The 18,688-nt window shown below is 46.0% G+C and overlaps 2 protein-coding genes across 4 annotated transcripts in view; one reads left to right on the top strand and one right to left on the bottom strand.

Moving 5' to 3' along the window:
• LOC137787171 (neurabin-2-like) overlaps positions 1-7,823 on the top strand; it is a 26,816-nt gene extending 18,993 nt beyond the window's left edge. Inside the window, exons 10-15 of the mRNA XM_068579462.1 lie at positions 505-648; positions 768-821; positions 1,008-1,139; positions 1,894-1,991; positions 2,120-2,216; positions 2,399-7,823. Coding sequence (XP_068435563.1) covers positions 505-648; positions 768-821; positions 1,008-1,139; positions 1,894-1,991; positions 2,120-2,216; positions 2,399-2,452 — 579 coding nt within the window. The 3' untranslated portion in view covers positions 2,453-7,823. The remainder of the gene's footprint in view (positions 1-504; positions 649-767; positions 822-1,007; positions 1,140-1,893; positions 1,992-2,119; positions 2,217-2,398) is intronic.
• Positions 7,824-8,921: 1,098 nt separating this feature from the next.
• On the bottom strand, positions 8,922-18,234 carry prpsap2 (phosphoribosyl pyrophosphate synthetase-associated protein 2). Of its 3 annotated transcripts, none has more exons than XM_068579463.1 (11): positions 18,101-18,234; positions 16,029-16,189; positions 14,510-14,562; positions 12,569-12,635; positions 12,306-12,478; positions 12,023-12,138; positions 11,569-11,624; positions 11,219-11,367; positions 11,026-11,096; positions 10,445-10,591; positions 8,922-10,361 (listed from the first exon to the last, which is right to left on the bottom strand). In XM_068579463.1, the coding sequence occupies exons 2-11, from the start codon at positions 16,109-16,111 to the stop codon at positions 10,203-10,205; spliced, it is 1,074 nt and encodes a 357-aa protein (XP_068435564.1). In that variant the 5' UTR covers positions 16,112-16,189; positions 18,101-18,234; the 3' UTR covers positions 8,922-10,202. The 3 variants fall into 3 exon arrangements, with proteins under 3 accessions (XP_068435564.1, XP_068435566.1, XP_068435565.1); XM_068579465.1 differs by having other exon boundaries at positions 18,159-18,222; XM_068579464.1 differs by lacking the exon at positions 18,101-18,234 and adding an exon at positions 17,002-18,080 and having other exon boundaries at positions 16,029-16,946.
• Between the last annotated feature and the right edge of the window lie 454 nt (positions 18,235-18,688).

The following is an 18,688-nucleotide window of genomic DNA, read 5'->3' as shown; positions in this document are numbered from 1 at the left end:
AGGCTGCGAAACCTTTTAGCCGAAGCCATTTGCGAGCAGCGCTTTCTCTCTCACTCGATTTGTTCTTTAAAGAGACTTTTATGACACATACTCAAACAAATCACATGACAAAAGCAACTTCTGGGGAGCAAACCCCCGTCTGGTTATCCGCAGGTAACATTTAGTCACGCTTGTTTGCTTCCTCGTGTCTGTACAGTACGTTCTCAGTTAGCTTAGCTTAGCTTTAAAAGACTGGAAACACAAAGGAACTGCTAGCCTAGCTCTTTTGAAAGGGAACTAAATGTGCCCACCAGCACCTCTGAAGCTCAATAAGCACAACTTATTGAAACCACAACTTGCCGTTTACCTTTAAAGCTAAGCTAACTAGCTGGTAGCGTTAGCTTCACATAGGCCCAGTGGTATCGATCTCCTCGTCCAGCTCTCGGCAACAAAACGAAACAAGTGAGCGCGTCGGCCAACGCAGCGCTCTCCCTTTCAGCTTCCCCCCGTCTCTTTTTCCTGCAGACGGGCGAATACGCGACGGACGAGGAGGAGGAGATGAGCCCCGTGTTCCCCAACTCCATCGAGGTTTTCGACCTGGCCGAGAACCAGGACACGCTGTCGCCCGTGGAGCTGGACCCCGAGAAGCTCGCCCACAAGTTCAAGGAGGTGCGGCCGAGTTTGGATCGTTTGGACGCCGAAGTGATTTATTTCATTTCACACTCGTCGTGTTTCTGCTCTGCAAAGTGATCACGCCTTTCGTGTTTGTTTCCATCCTCCGCCTGCAGCTCCAGATCAAACACGCAGTCACTCAGGCGGAGATCCAGCTGCTGAAGAGGAAGGTGAGAATGTTCTTCCTCTTCTCAGTGAGCAGGATGCACACACAGTGCAGCATGCAGCACATGGAGCCCAGGACTCCAGCAGCAAGCTGACTTAACACTGGCTCTGCTTCCCACGCACCTCCTCTTTCTTCCTCCTCCTCCTCCTCCTCCTCTTCCTCCACACATTCCCACCCCCTTTACCTCCAGCTGGCCCATGCGGAGCAGGATAAGTTGCGTTGGCGGATGGAGCGTGCTCAGTTGGAGCAAAACATCCGGGACAGCAAAGAGAGGATGGAGAAGCTGGAGGGCTACTGGATGGAGGCGCAGTCGCTGTGTAAGGTAATTCAAGAGAGAACGGACACGAGAAGAGGAAGGAAACCATCAGGCATTCGCTTTTCAATTGCTTTGCCTGTTTTGATGCGTGTGGCCTGGATTTTTCTGATTTCGTTATTTTTATTTTTTGTTTGTTTTCTAACTTTGGAAGTTCCACCTCAGCTCCTGTGATAAGACTAGAATAAACTGTGTTGGCAAAAGAGTGACGTTCAGTCCCTCGAGGACAGAAATGTCCGCGTTGGAGCTCATGAAACTACAGCGTTTGATCGCCGTGGCGATTACATCACCTTCAGTCTCCAACACGCCGTCTGAATGAGACCGTTCACTGTTTCTCTCCTGTTCGCCTCGCGAGACGTACGCGTGCTACTTCCCTCGTGCGCTGCATGTAAAGCATCAACATTATGTTGCTGCTTCTCATTGAGATATCCCAGAATGACACGCATTGAGAGAATTTATACAGAAAATAATGCGGGAACAGAATTTATGAAACTAATATTTGGTATTCGTGATCAGGGCTGAGGTTGGTTACAATATTTAATTCAGTGGGAGTGGAGAATAATAATACTATTCAATTTCATGCATGTGTTGTCCTCCACCAGGGGAACCTTTTATTGAATGTTTTTAACGGGATGCACAAGGTTTACCAGCTCACATGACTCATGTGGTCTAATTTCCCCAAAACCTTTTTTATTCCAATGTATTTGCTGACAGTATGTGTGTGTGTGTGTGTGTGTGTGTGTGTGTGTGTGTGTGTCCTCAGGCGGTGGACGAACACCTGAAGGAAACACAGGGTCAGTACCAAACCCTGGAGAGGAAGTACAGCAAAGCCAAGAGGCTGATTAAAGAGTTCCAGCAGAAGTAAGGAAGCAGAGATGCAGTCGAGGTTTCAGAGAGACGGAGTAAAGAACACAAAGCTTATACGAGCTCCTGCGTGTGTGTGTGTGTGTGTGTGTGTGTGTGCGTGTGTGTGTGTGTGTGTGTTGCAGAGAGATCGAGTACCTGAAGAAGGAGACGGCTCAGCGTCAGGCACAAGAAGAGAGCGAGGCAACACACAAAGAGGAGGCGGACAACTTGCAGGAGACGGTGAGTTCAAACGGTCACCGAGCTCCTCTTGGGTCGCGCTGCAGTTTCACGGCTTTTATTTTAAGCTGACATGAGCACTCGCTCGCTGCTTCAATAGTAATAAAAGAAGAAGAAGCATCATCATCATCATCCTCTCAGTCTGACAGGAGCCTTGTCCTCCTCCATGTTGTGTTTTTTCACAGATTGACGACTTGGAGACCAAAGTGGACGCCCTGAAGACCCCCAACCCCTCCTAGACCGCTGCTGCGCCCGACTTCCTGTCTGCGACCGGAAGGGGAGGAGCTCTGCCTTCATTCTGACCCGGGCTGTCATTTTATTCCAATCAACCATTTGCTGCACGGACAGGCAGCGGAGGGGGCGGGGCTACTAAAAGGGATGACGATTGTAAAAGAGAGGAGGAGGAGGAGGAGGAGGAGAGGAAGAAGCAACCTCTCATCCGACGTCTGCCGATCCCCCTCCCAACCCCCCCTTCTCCCTTCACTGCGATACCCAGAATCCTCCTTGTGTGTCTTCCCGGCAACCCGGCTCAGCAATCAACGCGGAAACCACCACATCCAGCAACGCCGCGCTCCACGCCGCGGACGGTTCCGCTCCTCAAACAACAGCACCTCCCCCCGGACTCCTATCACATGACTGGAAGCGCTTTCACTGAACAGGCTCGTCACAAAGTGCTTTTACAGGCTGACAGAACGAGAACGGGCCGAGGCGGTCGCCCAAACCGTTGCTTTTTCCAATGTATTTTCGGGGGAGGGGCAACCGGACTGGATTCTCTCTCTCGAGGAGGAGGAGGAGGAGGAGGAGGAGGAGTTGTGTGTTCTTGGCATCGATCGAAAAAACAACAACCGATGCGGAAGAAATGGCCACCGCGTTTGAAAAAGACAAAACTGTGCAGCGGAGCCTCGGTAGTGACGCAGCAGCAGCGGCAGCAGCAACTCTGGAAGGAAACAGCCACCACCTGCTGATAGTTAAGTAATAAAAACTACAAAAGAAGATGGCCGACATATTTCTGAATAGGGCCGAAAGCCGCCCGCCCCGGCCTTCTCTTTTCTAGCGCTGCCCGCGGTGGGAGGAATCGGGCGGCGGCGTGCTCTTCAGGTCCGGACTGCAAAGCGTTTGTACATATTCTACTCGATATTTAAAAGTGTTTTAAAAGGCTTCAGGCTGCGAGGTGAGCCCGAGACCAGGAAACGGTTTCCCAACTTCATCTCTTTTCTATCGACGTGGCAAACAGGGTGTGAGGGGAGGAGCCTGTGCTTCTGGAGCTGCGGGTGGAGCTCACTGCAGCACCTGTGGGTTTACATGCACACCAACCTTCTGTGTTTTCATCCGTCATGGACGCCATCTTTGCTTTTTTGAATATATATATATATATCGCTGTTATGAGGACAGTCAACAGAAACTGAAGATTCAGATTTGAGCGACGGGATCAAACGTTTCCCCGGAGGCGACGCCGCTCGGCAAACACGCCGTTTAGTCGAGGTTAACGCCAGTGGGCGGAGCCAGAGCCCAACCTTTCTGAGCGACGCGGCACGTCTGAGATATTAGAGGTGAAATATGATCATCTGTTCACAATGTGTCAGCATCATGAATAGTTTGAGCTTCATGACAAACTATTCATCAGTAACTCTTCCCAAATGACCGCAAACATCTTTTGGGTATTTCTGAACCGGCTCCTCTGAGCAGAGACAGGCCGTAATAACTCAATGTTAAAAAAAAGAAATTGATGACTGAGTTTTGAATTTAAAGACTACTGAATTTATAGCATTGTTTGTTTAAATTAGAAATCCGTCCGTCTGATTCTTTGGGGTCTTAATTCTCCTCAAGTGGTGGGATTATTGGTGGGATTATTTCCAAAAGAACAGAAACAGAGGTGTGATGGACTCCTTCAGGCTCCACCCGTTCTACCACTAACTTTATTTCCAACAAGAAGATTGTTTTAGTCGAATGTTTGATGCAGGTCAGGCGGATGGTTTTGTATTGTGATGTCATATTTTAGTGCGACACATTCAGTGGTTTTTAGACTTCAACATGAATTCAGCACGTCACAATGATCCCTCAGCTGCTTATGAATCCATGAATATTAAATGTGGTATCAGTCCGGCTGTAACTGTGAGTTACCTGCGTGAGCAGCTCGGCCGTTCTGATGGTTTGACTCCTGTAACTCTTCACATCCGCTAATGGAGCCTCCTGAGTCGTCGCCAATTCTATTTTTATTGATATTCGGCCCTTTCTGGTGATCTGGGCGTGGTGGCGGCGGTGTTGCCTCTATGAAATGTTTGCTAAACCAGATGTTCAAAGTGTTTCAGAAGGCTGCGTGCATGTGAACACACTGCACTCCTGCTGCGTGCCAACAGGAGACGCTCACGGGGCCAGTGTTATCAACCTATATCCATAAAGTGTTGCCGCGGTCGTTAAAGGTCAGATCAGTCTTTCCAGGATCCCAAGGACCTCTGGAGGTTCTGGCACAGCTGCGTACAAATGGTTTCATTGATTTTGTCTTCTTTTTAAAATTGAGCGAGTTGCTAAAAGTCGGAGACACACACAGACGGTGTCGCTTGTCAAACAATTTGATTTTCTTCGGCTCACAAAATGTATGTAATTTGTCTTAGTTTTTCTGTGGAAATAGCAAATGAAGACGTGTGTCCATACGGTCTCTGTTTCTCCAATATAATCATGTATTTAACTCTTCTAATTTGAATACTATCCAGTAGTTGGTGATGACATTTTCTTTGCTATTCCCAGTACGAGGCTCATATTTGCATGTGGAAGGCAAAAGGTGAGACGGTGTTTTGAGCGGACGGCGTTGTGCCGCTCGTTCGCCACGGCGGTTATTCTGAGTTTGTGCACGTCTTCATCCAGATGATACAGCTTGCTGGCAAGCTCCCATTGATTTCAAACACCCAATCCTGATGTCCGTTGCATTGGGCGATTCAAACCCAACTCTTTTCCCTTCATGCTTTCCAGGGAGAGTTGGGCTGAATCGTGCTCTTCTGGCACCACCTTCTGGTCAAACTCTACACTTGTCGAGTGCTTTGGGTCAGACGTTCCCATCGACGTTATATCTGGTTAGCGAGCCGTTAGCATGCTGACACCGAGCTAAGCGCTCCACCTGCTGACCATCGGCATGCTGACGTCGTCACTGTGAGCATGTTGGCACGTTGAGCCTCACAGCGCCGCCTCCATAGAGCCGCTAGCGCGCTGTAGACTCTGTAGTCTTGCTGATGTTACGTAATATTCAAAGAAATATTCTGTTTGTTTGTCATCCTGAAAAAAAAACACACAGGAGGAAAAAAAAAAAAAAAAGCGTTCACAAATAATCCCACCAAACATTTGTGAAAGTTTTTTTGTGTTCGTCAGGAGGAAATCAAATCTAATGTTGCACTTCCAAGCATACAAATTGTTAGCGGTTGTACAGACGCGCCTTTTGAAATGAGGTGTTTGCTCTCACAACTTTGTTTTTTGCTGACCGACTGCCGGTCCCTGTTTACTGTACCAGCTCCCGACCTTCACCTCTGACCTCCAGGAAATAATCAGTGTTAGATTTTCCGTGACTCGTGGGAGCCAATGAGCTCGTGTCGCGCTCCGCTCATGAACTGTTGGGGAATCGCTTGTCGCCAACAGGAACACGGGAAACCAAAAGGTCCCTTTTCCTGTTTGTAAAGCTGTGTTGTGAGTCCTGACGGGATGATCCAGGAAGTTAGCGCCGCGCTGGTTCCCGCCAAAAATCTGTCAGTAGATTTTCCATATTGCAGAAAACGTGTTTATGATCTTGCACAGTTTGTTCAGCAAGATCGTCCTCTTTTTTTGAGGCGTGATTGCAATTAAGAAGCTAACGCCAAACTACGTTAGCTAACGACGCGGCTCGTTTAGCCGTTTGCTAGCATCCACAAACTTTAACATGTGAAAGCAAGTCAGCAACAGGCTGATTTGCTGACGTATTTTACGCTATTTAACACAAAAAAAAAAAAATTGACTTTGAGACAAGGGAACCAGGAAGTGCAAAAACGCTGACTCATTTCCTGGTTTTTGGACCTGGACTCATAAAAACCCACAACTGTTGGAATGATACTAATATCATGATAGAAGTATGTTTGAGTTGGACAAAGAGAAGCGAGCAGTACAAAGGATGATGTCATCGTGTGAAGTATTAGTCCGACACGTGCAGTATATCTACATTGTAGACAGGAGCGAAGGGCCTTCGAGAGCATTTTCTTTTTTTAGAGGAATCAAAATCAGCCATAAGCAACTCACTTTGGGTCTTTTTCACTTCTGAAGTATTTTTTATGACAGTCTCATCTCCAACGTCCGACCAAATGCGAGCTGTGCGGTTGCTGTTTCATCACGTAGTCCGGTCACCTCCGCGTCACCTCGCCTTGCCGCGACTCGTTCTCATTAGCTGCTTTTTCGCCTTCACGAAGCCTTCTGGCGTGCGCTAGCTAGCTGTAGCCGACTGTCATCGCCCATCACTCATGCCCGCGTTTAAAGAAAACCCTACAACAACAAAAAGAAAGTGTTTGAAGGGCGTTTGCCGGTGAGCACAGTGAAGACGGCGTGCCGCCATGTTGGACAGACAGATTGTAGCACCACAGCATTTAAATGGACGCCTTTCCCCCCACGTTCTTTCTCTCCACTGCCTAACGTCTCCCCCGTCCCATCCCTACCGGTGGCCTCCGAGCGGCCCTGCACGGAGGTGAGAGGGTTTAGTGCCTTGCTTAAGGGTGAAGGATAATTAGTTGAGAGCGGCGAGCGCACGCACAGCCGCCACCAAAGCTCGACGCTCGTCAGACCTCAGTCTCAAACGGACCGTCACACTTTCTCGCACTTGGAAGTTTTGAACCTCGACAGCTGGCACGTGACGCCCCCGTGGCCGTCGGCGACCTTCAAACGCTTCACCTGCCGGCGGCGGCGGCGGCTCGTGCCGACCTGATGGATTCAGAAACTGGGAGAGGGGAGGTTTCAAAATGCTAAACAAAAGCACTGCAGGCAGTTTTTTCCAAATAGTTTTGCGTGACTTTTCCATCCGCTTTTGTTCCGTTGCACTCCAGCACCCCCGACCTCTTGGCTTCCCCAACGCACCGGCGGCACGTCAGGGTGGCGGGACTCGACCTCTGGGGTGCGTCTCGGGTCTGACGACAGACTCCCATCTGTTCTGTAGTCCATGCCGCCATGTGTGTCCGAAACAATACCGTGTCTGTCAGCATTAATAAATAAATGAGATATGTTGAACAACGAGTGGTGGCTTTGATTCAGCAGCTGTGTGTGTGTGTGTGTGTGTGTGTGTGCGTGTGAGAGAGAAAGAGAGTGTATATCTACCTTTACTGTCCTGATGTTGAGAGAGGAGGGTGGTTCTAACCAGCAGTGGTATGTGACCAAGTACTACGTAAGTAAAGTGTTGACATACTGTACTTGAGTGTGATCCAGTATCTTAAACGTTCACTCCACTATATCTTCTTTTTTTTTACAATTATTGTACATGTATTGTTACCAGCTGATATGCTTTTATGATATGATCCAGTACTTTTACCACCTACTAATCTACCCAGTAGCAGTTAGAGGCTTAACTTCAGCTCTAACTACAATAAAACACTACAAGTGAAAAAAAGAGAACATTGTATCAATAAAGCACTTTCCAAGGAGCTGTTCTGCATATTGAGTACTTTTATATCTCAATCTTTATGTACGTTTTCCCAATACTATTACTGAAGTGTCATTTCAGGACTTTTAGAAGAAATGCAGTATTTTCTAACGATGTATTTCAACTTACTGACGTAGAGGATCTGAATACTTCTTCCTTTATACTTTCATGTGAAAGTACTCCATTACAAGTGAAGTACTGCATTCCAGATCCTGCTGAAGTAAAAGTAGACAGAGCAGCGTCTAAATGTACGTAAAGGGCCAGTACGTAGGATTCAGAGGGATGTAATGGCAGAAGTGGATCATATTAATATTCATAACTCAGTTTTCATTAGTGTGGTATCACGTGTGGTCTTTTCCTTGGTCCTTCATGTCTGGAGGGGGCGGGTCCTCTTCACAGTCTGCATGTTTCTACAGAAGCCCAGAACGGACAAAACACTGGCTCCAGAGGGCCTTTCACTTGTTTGATGTCCCCTGAAGGCCACCGTAGCTTCTGACTTACAGAGTTTTTAGTTTTTTTAATGCTTCATTCATATTTATTGAATGTGTTGTATTTCTTTTTAAATATTTCTCTTAATTTTTAGAGTATATCCAGTCGGTGGTGAGTGCAAAAAAAAAGTTACACACTACCTTTAAAGTAAATACCAGTAAAAACATTTCATTCCATTCGTAATTTATCATATCTATTAGATTTAACTAATTAAAAATGGATTTAAAATAGTTTAAAAACAAATATGAAGTTGTGCAATGTTTTATGGGTAATGTATACACACATCACAAATGAAGAATTGTCTCTAATTAGTTTTTTTGTGCAAAAATATTGGTTAATCTGACCTCTTTGGGTCTTGATCAGCTATTTTAATCTTAGAGAACTTCACTCAACTGCTGACAACTGTTGTTAAATAGTTATTTGATATGCTAATATGTATTTTTATTGACGTGTAATTTGGCATTGACCCTTTAAAACTAACCCCAGCTTCAGCTTTGTTTTGCTATCACGAGGACGTCCTGCTAAAACAAGAGCCTGCATCAGCAGAACGCACACGCCCGAGTCATGAAACCAGCCCCTCATTTCATTGGTCATATTTATTCATAAGAAGTGCTGAAAATAAATACAAAACTTTTTTTTTTTTTGGAACACATCTGTTAAAGTGACAAAGACCCGCTTCAGTCAAGTGTTGCTCGTCAGAAAGGAAAAAAAAAAGAAAAAGGTTTTGATTTACTAGTCCAGCTTTGACTGCAGGTGTGTGTTCGGACTCATAATGATGAAGCACGACCTTCCACTTCTAACCGGAGTGTGAACAGCACAGCGAGCGCTCCGTCGTGGCAAACATGAGCCGGCATTGACATGATGGCACGCAATGTTACTCGGGCGGTTCGTAAACATTTTGTTTTTGTTGACCGAGACGTATTTCCAGTTTAGCTTTAGCAATGATTACATTTGACACCAGCATCTCAGCGCTATGGCAACATCGGGACGCCACAGAAATACACAAAGGAGGTTAAACATGCACTGTGATGCTCTGCTCTAAGGTAATAAGCTGGAAACCTGCACATCCCTGGATTCAGTACAGGGGGGGGGGGCTGTATTCATGATCTCAGAGAGCAGAGTGGGCGTCAGCAGTGAAGGCCTGCGCGTTGTCCTGGAGAAGGCACTGGCACTCTTTCTGATGCCGTTAGTACAAGTGTGTGTGTGTGTGTGTGTGTGTGTGTGTGTGTGTGTGTGTGTGTGTGTGTGGTTCTTAGAATAACATTCATTTCTAAGGAGAAATAGGAAACAAAATGGAGACGAGATGAGTTTAACAAAACTGAGGTTTGTGTGCCGTTTAAAGAGAGCGAGAGACAGTCAAGGGCACAGATCAGCGTGTGTGTGTGTGTGTGTGTGTGTGTGTGTTCTGATATTTCTTGCACTGGGGTTGTATGAGGTGCTTGTCTGTCTGGCGGGAAGCTAAAGCGCTGGATGTATTCTAAACACAGCGTACATTTAAACTGATCTACAGGGTTTTCGGTGTGTTGCTGCCGCCTCGGCTCACAGCGGCGATGAGGCTTTTCTCCTCTTGTCTGTTTGTACAGGACATGTACGACATGTACAGGAGGCGACACACTGACGATGTAGAAGTACCTCGTACAACCTCGCTTTAAAAAACTAAACTACAAAACTCAAACTACCCCTGTGAGCTGCCCTCAAAGAAAAAGGAGTTTGCTTTGATTATGATACAAGCAGCACATGATATCAGTTCAATGTGTGTAAGAACTTCAGTGTTTGACATTCACCTCTATGTTTCTGAAGAGACCTGACGATGTGTGTGCGTGTGCGTGTGTGCGTGTGCGTGTGTGTGTGTGGCCGGTGGTTCAGTCGTCCATCCCGATGTTGCGGAACAGGTAGGACATGGACTCTCCGTTGTGGATGCGGCGGATGGCCTCCGACAGGATCATGCTGATGTCGACGGTTTTGATCTTTGGACACTTGAGCTTCTGGAGCTCGTGGGGAATCGTGTTGGTCACCACCACCTGGAGGAAGACGAGGAAGATGAGGAGATGGATGTGAAGGTGGGGGGGGGGGGTTGTGCAAGTGCGAGTAAGTAGAGTATGACCTCGTCGATGGCCGACTCCTCTATGAACCTCGGGGCGTCCAGGGAGAGGATGCCGTGCGTTGCCATGACGTAGATCTTGTAGGCGCCTCGTTCCTTCAGCGTCTCCGCTGCCGCTACGAAACTGTCCACGTCGTCGATGATGTCATCCTGAGGGACAAACGGGCCCGTCTCAAACAAGCAAATCAATTCTGCGGCGCGCAAAAGAATTAACTTGTGTTCTTTATAAAACATCCACAGACTATTCAAATTTAATTAAAACAAATCAGACAACTAATAGCATCGTGATTTGAGCTTCCCACAATTAAATGAACAAGAATAATATTGACGTTTAAAAAGAAAAAAATACTCTGCTGCATATTAAATCAAGCGCTTCCTAAAACTAAACAGCCGGCCACCGGGGGGCGGCGCAGATGTTTTGAATTCAGTGCTGCACCTTCACTCACGCACACACTCACGCACTCGCACACGCACACACGCGTCTCTCCTGCATCCACCGCCTCTCTTTTATTTCCCACAGTTCATTGCGGCTCCCTCCTTGTATCCAAACACACGCCAAAACAAAAAGCCCCGCGAGCCCTCACCACTATGATGGCGATGCGTCCGCCTACGTCTCCGACCACGGTGATGGGAGGCTTCTCTTTGGGGATCAGCACTGGAGGCAGAGGCCAAAAAGAGAAAAGAAGTTGACCTAAAACCTGTTACAGGGTCTGTGGTTGTTAGCGTGCGTGTGTGTGTGTGTGCGTGTGTGTGCGTGCGTGTGTGTGTGTGCAGTACGTGGGATCTCCATGCTGGGGTGAATGGCTCCGATGTTCTTCACGGTGGGGGGGGAGTGTCGTCCGTCCACTTGGTCCGACTCGGGGTCCTGCGCTTCTCCGTGGATCACCGCGAGGCCGAGCCGCAGCCTCTCGGCAAACGACTGAGCCCTGACGAAGCCACGAGAGAGGAGGGGTCAGTAACCACGGCAACAGTGCAAAAAAAATAAATCTTGGAGATAAAGATGAACTTTTGTTGCAGTCGCTGCAGACACTGGGGGAGCGGTTGCATCAGAACTCAGCGGCTGTGTGAACGCGTTAGTCCCATGTGAGAGCAGGAGGTGCAGCTCAGCAGCTGAAGGCCGACCGTACCTTTTGGCAGAAGCTGGGGATTTGGCCACGATGACAGCATTTCTATAGTCGGGGATCTGGAGGGACAGAAACATGTTTGATGTCAGGTTGCACGCGACGGAGGGTTCTCTTTCAGGGTCACTTTCTCCTCGTGTAGTCGTGAGGAGGATCGTCTGCTGAAGAAGGCGATGACGGGCGGAGCTTCTCAACGCTGACGCAACTCAGGTTTTTTTTTGCCAGAGTTGGTAAATTCCAACTTGCGCGGATTTGCTGCCTCAAACGCTCAAAACGCGATATTCACGCCGTCCGGTGGGAACCTTTACGAACCCATCACACGTGTGCATTGACTTTGCATGTAATCGACTCGCACCAATAATTTGCGCCATGTGTGAAGGCGGCATCAGGACTTGAGGCTTTGAGGCAACGAATATTGAGGTCCGGTTGAATATGCATTAGTCGTGTTGTGTGTGTTTACCTCTTCCTGTATGTACTGCAGCAGGAAGGGGGAGGCTCTCAGATTGTCCACTGGAATGTTGAAGAAGCCCTGGATCTCCTTCTGATGGAGGTCCATGGTGATCAGGTGGGTGAGTCCTGCACAAAGCAGTCAGTTTGACGGCGCTGATGCTTTTTACAACAACGCGTGCAAATATGGACGCACGGCATCAGCCTCGTGAACATGCTGTCCTACAGGTTTCTGACTCCTCCCCCCTGTGTTTAGTGCTGGTAAAGCCCCTCCTCTTCCTCCCTTCTCCACCTACCAGCTTTACACATCATGGAGGCGATGAGCTTGGAGACGATGGAGCCCCTCTTCCTCATCTTGCACTGCTTGCTGTAGGGGAAGTAGGGGAGGACGCCCGTGATGCTCCTGGCGCAGGACGTCCTGCACGCGTACACCAGGATCAGCATCTCCATGATGGTGGTGTTCACGTCCCTGAGGGGGCGGGGCCAGGGCGACACGTTTCAGGCGGGGAACGCAAACTGTGATCAAGCTAAGCGTGTGTGTGTTTGTGTCCTTTCTTACTTGGACACCGTCTGGATCACAAAAACATCTTTGCCCCGCACCGACTCTTGGACCTGCACCCGCGTTTCTATGGGAACAGAAACAGGGGGAGCGTGAGAACTGCAGGAGCGGCGAGGAAACAAAACACGCTCCTGGCTCGTTTTGGAGCACGCAGAGGCTGTCAGCTTCATTAGAGGGCTATCTGAACCCTTTGTGTCTCTCACACAACCCCCCTACACACACACACACACACACACACACACACACACACACACACACACACACACACACACACACACACACACACACACACACACACACACACACACACACACACACACACACACACACACTATCAGCATTCCAAAAATGTGCCTCCCATGTGAAAGAGATTAGGAAACAAAACGCTTCCTATGCAGAGCCAGAGGAAACAAGCTGACAGCTAATGTCACCACAAGTTTGGGAGCAAAGAAGCTGAACATTTACATATTAACAACATTCATTAACTCTTATATTCTACCACACACACACACTTCAATCTCATTTCTCAGCACCGAGTCGCCTCGTGTTTTGTGGGTCAGATGGAAAGCAGCGCAGGTGGCGACTGTTTGGAGAAAGTTCCTGATTATCAGGAGAGCAGCTGTGAGGAACACTTGAAAACAAACCACATGGGCCATGTGGGGAGAAAGAACTTCACAAATAGTTTATTTAGGAAGAGCTATTTAGTATTTGTCTGTGTGTTATTAAAACAACAGCCAAATAAAAAGAAGGTCAGAGGGACATTTAAAAAAAAAAAAAGTGTAACCACAAAATGAAAAATTAATGAGCAATACAACATTGGACTTTGGAAGACTCACACCATTTACATAACAAACACGCACAACAAGTCCTTCCTTTTCAGGGAAAACATTAGACGTGCCTGAGCTCGGGGTCTTCCTTTATGCAAATGTACAGAAATATTAACACTTGGAAGACAAAAGCAAAAAATAAATAGAAAATAACGTTTCATGAGTCTGCGAGCTGATTTTCTTCCCAACATTGTCTCAAAGTTGTACTGAAAACAAAATGTGGTATTAGCAAGAAGCCATGATCGCCCTATGTGTAGCTAAAGGCAACACACACGAGGAAGTAGAGGTTGTGAACAGAGACCGGGTAGAAGTACTGGACGTACGCCGTGACGCCACTCATTGCATTTGGGCCGTCGCCATCTTGTTTTGTTTTTTGCAACAAGGGAACAGACGTGACCGTGTTTCAATTGCGGCAGCGTGACGTTGACACGCCATATACGGTTCTGGTAGTGACCTGTCCATCAAAAGGTAGCCCCGCCCTCAAGCACACCTTGCTTTATGGTCTATTTGACTCCAAAATGCACCTTCATTTGCTTAATGAACATCATGCTGTATTGAACAAGACTTGAAACTAGAGATTGAGACATAAACTTCTGCAACTGCATCCTGTACGACACAACCACCAAAATAATCAACAAACGTCAACGTCCAGAACTCAGCAGCCCGTCTGCTCTGTGACCACGTCACCCCAGTCCTCCAAAACCTCCTCTGGCTCCCCGTACAGCAAAGAATCCAGTTCAAGATCCTCCTCATCAGACGTTAAGGTCCCTGCAATACTAGTTTCTTTATTTGGTTTCTCACTATTGTCATCTTTCTTTCTTTTCTTTTAAAGCGCTATACAAATTAAATGTATTATTATTATTATTATTAATATAATACACTCATGTTCATAATGTTTACTGAGGAAATAAATCAAGAGAGAAGTAGAGTTGTTTTTTTAAAGACTTCTATACAACCAGAGAAGCCACACCCTGGTGGCCAGGAGAGAGAACGCAGGTTTAAGGCCCTTCAGCCTCGGCTTCATTTCTCAGAACTTGAAACGCAAACGCAGCTAATAATGCTTCATAATGAAATAATCGATAAGTATACACACGCACAGGAAGTCAGTCCTTACCTCTGTTAGTCTCCTGGTACACCTGCACCTTGCCGAGCTCCACCCCTAACCGCCTGAGAGAGAGTCAACAGTCAGAGGACGCTTGTATGTTTACATTTGTTCAGAATGGAGGAATGCTGAGAGAAAGCAGCATATTATTATCTACACAAGAGAAAATACACTACAAGTACAATTCAGGGTTCATACACATTGTGAACAATTGATTTCCATGACTTCAAACCAAATTTCTATGAGCAAACATTTTGTGAAATCTCTGTGAACAAGTGATAAAATGTAAACTAACAATGAGGATTCAAAGCATACAGTAAACCTTACATGACTCAAATGAATGAGAGAATAGTTTGATTAAAAGAATAAACATTTATATAGATGCCTGTATGTATGCTGATTATATTTTGAGCCTCTTTCTTTTAAAAGCAGATTCATTAAGTTCATGACTTTTCCAGGTTTTTCATGAGCGTATGAACCCTGACGTGTTGTTCACAGGCTGCGTTTCATTTCGTGTCTCTCTCGCACTGAGAGACTGGAATTCAGTGTCTGTCCCCAATCTCCTCTGTTTGTTCTCTAAACATGCACTTTTGGAGTCCGGGATTGTATTCCAAGTGCGTTTTTGCACTTTTGACGATTGTTCTGTTTACACAAAACACAATGAAATGCGGACGCTGTTGCAACTCATCGGGAAAGTATGATTGTCGTTTCTCAGCAGGCTGCAGGCTTCAGCCATGGATTTGCATTTAATTCCTATTCTTTTCGCTGCAGGAACAATTTTGACAACATCCAGGTCGTCTCCACTATGTGACGGTGGAAGACAACGTCTCACGGCTCTTTGGTGGAAACGATATTTCACCTCGGTGTCAAATGTGCAGAAGCTATCAGGGTCACTTATCGCTCAAGTGTCCGTTTGAAGACTTGAGGTCTTTTCTACACTTAGAACAAATCAAACAGCCTGAGGTTATTCTGTAACTGCTTATGTTTTTCATTGACTATGTTTTAGTTATAGGTGAAGGACTGTGCAGTATGTAATATTAAGCTACTTAGTTATGGCATTACAATTGTTATTTAACTCTTATTTTATAATTTTTTTAGGCTTTCACTTTCTTTACACATCTTTAAAAGACACACAAAAAAACTTGACAATGTGTGATACTTGGCCACGAGCTCCAAACAAAGGGAGCAGATTACTGATAATACGAAATGAATACAACAACACTAACGGCAGAGCAACCATTTTCTAAATTAAATCAAACTGCTGGAACTCACACTAACACTGACAGATGCTAGCAGTCTGTGTACGCTTTCTGCAGATTATTTGTTGGATGTGAGCTGCAGCGACGAGACGCTGTAACATCTTCCTTCACACTCCACTGATCATCTTTTTTTCTTTTAACTAAAATGTCTTCGAGTGTGTGTGTGTGTACTTTATATACTGAAAACACTAAGTGATATCTGTTGAAATATTAAACTAACTACATCTAAACACATTACGACTAAACATGTCATCCGTGCATCTCTTACTCACTCTGCAATCCTCTTGCCCAGCTCGCGGCTGGCGGGGTGCGAGTTGGCGGTGAAGATGACGAGGCCGTCCTTGGTGCGGTTCATGTCTCTGGGGTCTTGGCCTCCACCCTCCCTGCACTCAGGCAGTGGATCCCTGGGCACCCACGCTGCGCTGAGCCCTTCCTGCAGTGCAGGGATGGGAGGGGATTTACTTTTTAATCAATGTGTCAACTTTCGAAGCGCTCGAGTGGGAGGAGGAACAGGAAACCTGTTTCAGTAAGTCCCTGAGGAGGTTGTTTTTTTCTTCCCATAAGGATAGTGTTTTCAGATAAAAGTGTAATTAATACTTGAATACCTTTGTTTCCTCAGACCACAATATCACAGGAGTTATATAAATAGTATGACTTGGCTGCGTTGGAGTTACAAACAAGCACAAGTTATTTAGGAAGAAGAGATCAATCCAAGTACCTCAGAATGGGACTCATGTGACTTCCTGTATACAACAAATTCTCCATTTTTACTGAATAACAGCATTGTCTTGCCACACACACACACAGTGAATTAGACATAGAGCCAAAGAACGTTTGAAGAAGCTTTACGTTAATTCAAGAGAAAATTGAGTTACGGGATTCCCTGATCTAATACATTGTGTGCCTTTTCTTCGTCCCACAGAGAGGAACTGATGGCTGACCAGATATGCTTTATTTTGCAATAGTTTTGATCAATTTCCTCTAAAAAAAAAAAAAAAGAACAACAGACGCTAGAAAAATTCTTTATAGGTCCACTGAAACTAGTGGAAGGAAACGGTAAAGCTTTGGTTGGTAATGCTCTAAAGAAGATTAGTTATATTGGTTGAAATTGGCTTTACATTAATTAAATGCGGTATCTGTGGCCAACCTAGCGTCAGCCAGACTGTCTACCTACCTGACTGTCTACCTACCTACCTGACTGTTGCCAGTCTACCTGACTGTCTACCTACCTGACTGTCTACCTACCTGACTGTTGCCAGCCTACCTGACTGTCTACCTACCTGACTGTTTCCAGTCTACCTGCCCTCACACACTCACTATGCGTCCCCGGAGTCTGCCACAAGCTGCTAGAGAGTTGGGAACACTGGGCTGGGTTGCTCGGTTGGAGATTTAAAATAATAATAATAATAATAATAATGTACTCTTGATTGTTTCTCTACTTCAACTGTGAACTTCCACTTTCAACAACATCATCCACTTCTACTTTCCATCGCTCACACACGTTCCTGTCTGGGACCACACTTCTCTAATGTGTTGCTTTACTTGCTGTTTTAGTTTGGACTGTTTATCTATTAGCTTTGAGTGCTTTAAGCGCTCAGTGAACGGGCCACTGCAGGCGGTAAAGGTTTGAGTGTTTGTTCATCCACTTCAGAGGGTTAGTGAAAAAATAACAGAGCAAACAAAAGGGCTGCAAACAGATGCCCTGCAACCACGTGCAACCAGAATATAATAATAACTGGAAGGGGCGGGCATTTTAGAATATTAAATAATGTGTCGTGGAATTGCGCTTTTTTGTGTGTATGGAGGCATGGGACACACACACACACACACACACACACACACACACACACACACACACACACACGTTTAACGGTCTCTCTCTGCGGTTAAATGGGACGTAGACATCGTTCACTATCAACTATCAACAGTCACGACGTTAGCTTCCTCATGTTGCTAAGCTAGCCCGACAACCCAGGATGTGTCCGTTGAACGCACCGTTGCCATGGGCTGTTCAAGGACGACCGTGTGAGGAAGTTAAAACCGCCTTTTGCAATTTTTGCTGCAACGAACCGTTATATGAAAAGTACAAAGTCTAAACGTTTGTTTTTATAATAAAGTAATGCCAGCTAGTATGTCATGTTGGGCTTGTAACGCCGTGAGATAACGTGAGCTAACGGTAACACACAAGTACTAACGCGATAGCTCGCGAGGAATAATCTTCCCGTGGCAAAGCTCTTCAATGCGCGCATTGATTTGTAACGCATCAGAGAGCAAGTCCGTCCGTGTAGCGGAGGGAGACATATAAGAACGAGTATTAAATGAAACGAAGCACAATAATACTCACCAGTTTGCGTGTTGGGTCCGGTTACAATCTGCAACCAACAGTATTTGAATATACAAACCTCTTGCTTCTTTCAACCTGTTCCCCTCAGTCCGACTGCTTGCGTTTTTTGACAGACTTACAAGCCGGCCAATCACAGGCAGGACAATGGAAAAGGGGCGATTTTGAGGCGCATTCAAGTGCTCTTTTTAAACCCGTAATTTTAAAGTATATTTCACATAGAGCGATAAATTATTGCTAAAAGAGATTTTAGTGAGGTCCAAGGCAATCAGTTAATTTAAAATATATTATTATTATTGCTGTAGCTTTTTTATTTCATGAATATTTCCCCCCTGTAGAAGTTGAATCACTAAATTAAAACCCAAATGACCAACAACATCCACTGTCACGTGGAGGTTTGTTTGTTTACGTAATTTCCGAAGTTTATAAACTCAACCTTCTGATGTTTCAAAAAGTACATATTGGTAGGCTGTGCTGTGCTACAAATTGTTTATTATATCTTTTCCCTTTCATTCCTACAATCTTGTCATGCCGATGTGATACTCTACTGGAATAAAATGTAACAATACAGAATGCGTATTTCAACCACTA

This window comes from Clinocottus analis, unplaced genomic scaffold (assembly GCF_023055335.1).
Source record: "Clinocottus analis isolate CAN_PGR_092001 unplaced genomic scaffold, fCliAna1.0.p SCAF_16, whole genome shotgun sequence".
In the NCBI taxonomy this organism is placed as follows: domain Eukaryota; kingdom Metazoa; phylum Chordata; class Actinopteri; order Perciformes; family Cottidae; genus Clinocottus; species Clinocottus analis.
Note: the sequence above shows the minus strand (reverse complement) of the source record. Positions and strands in the feature narration are given on the sequence as shown.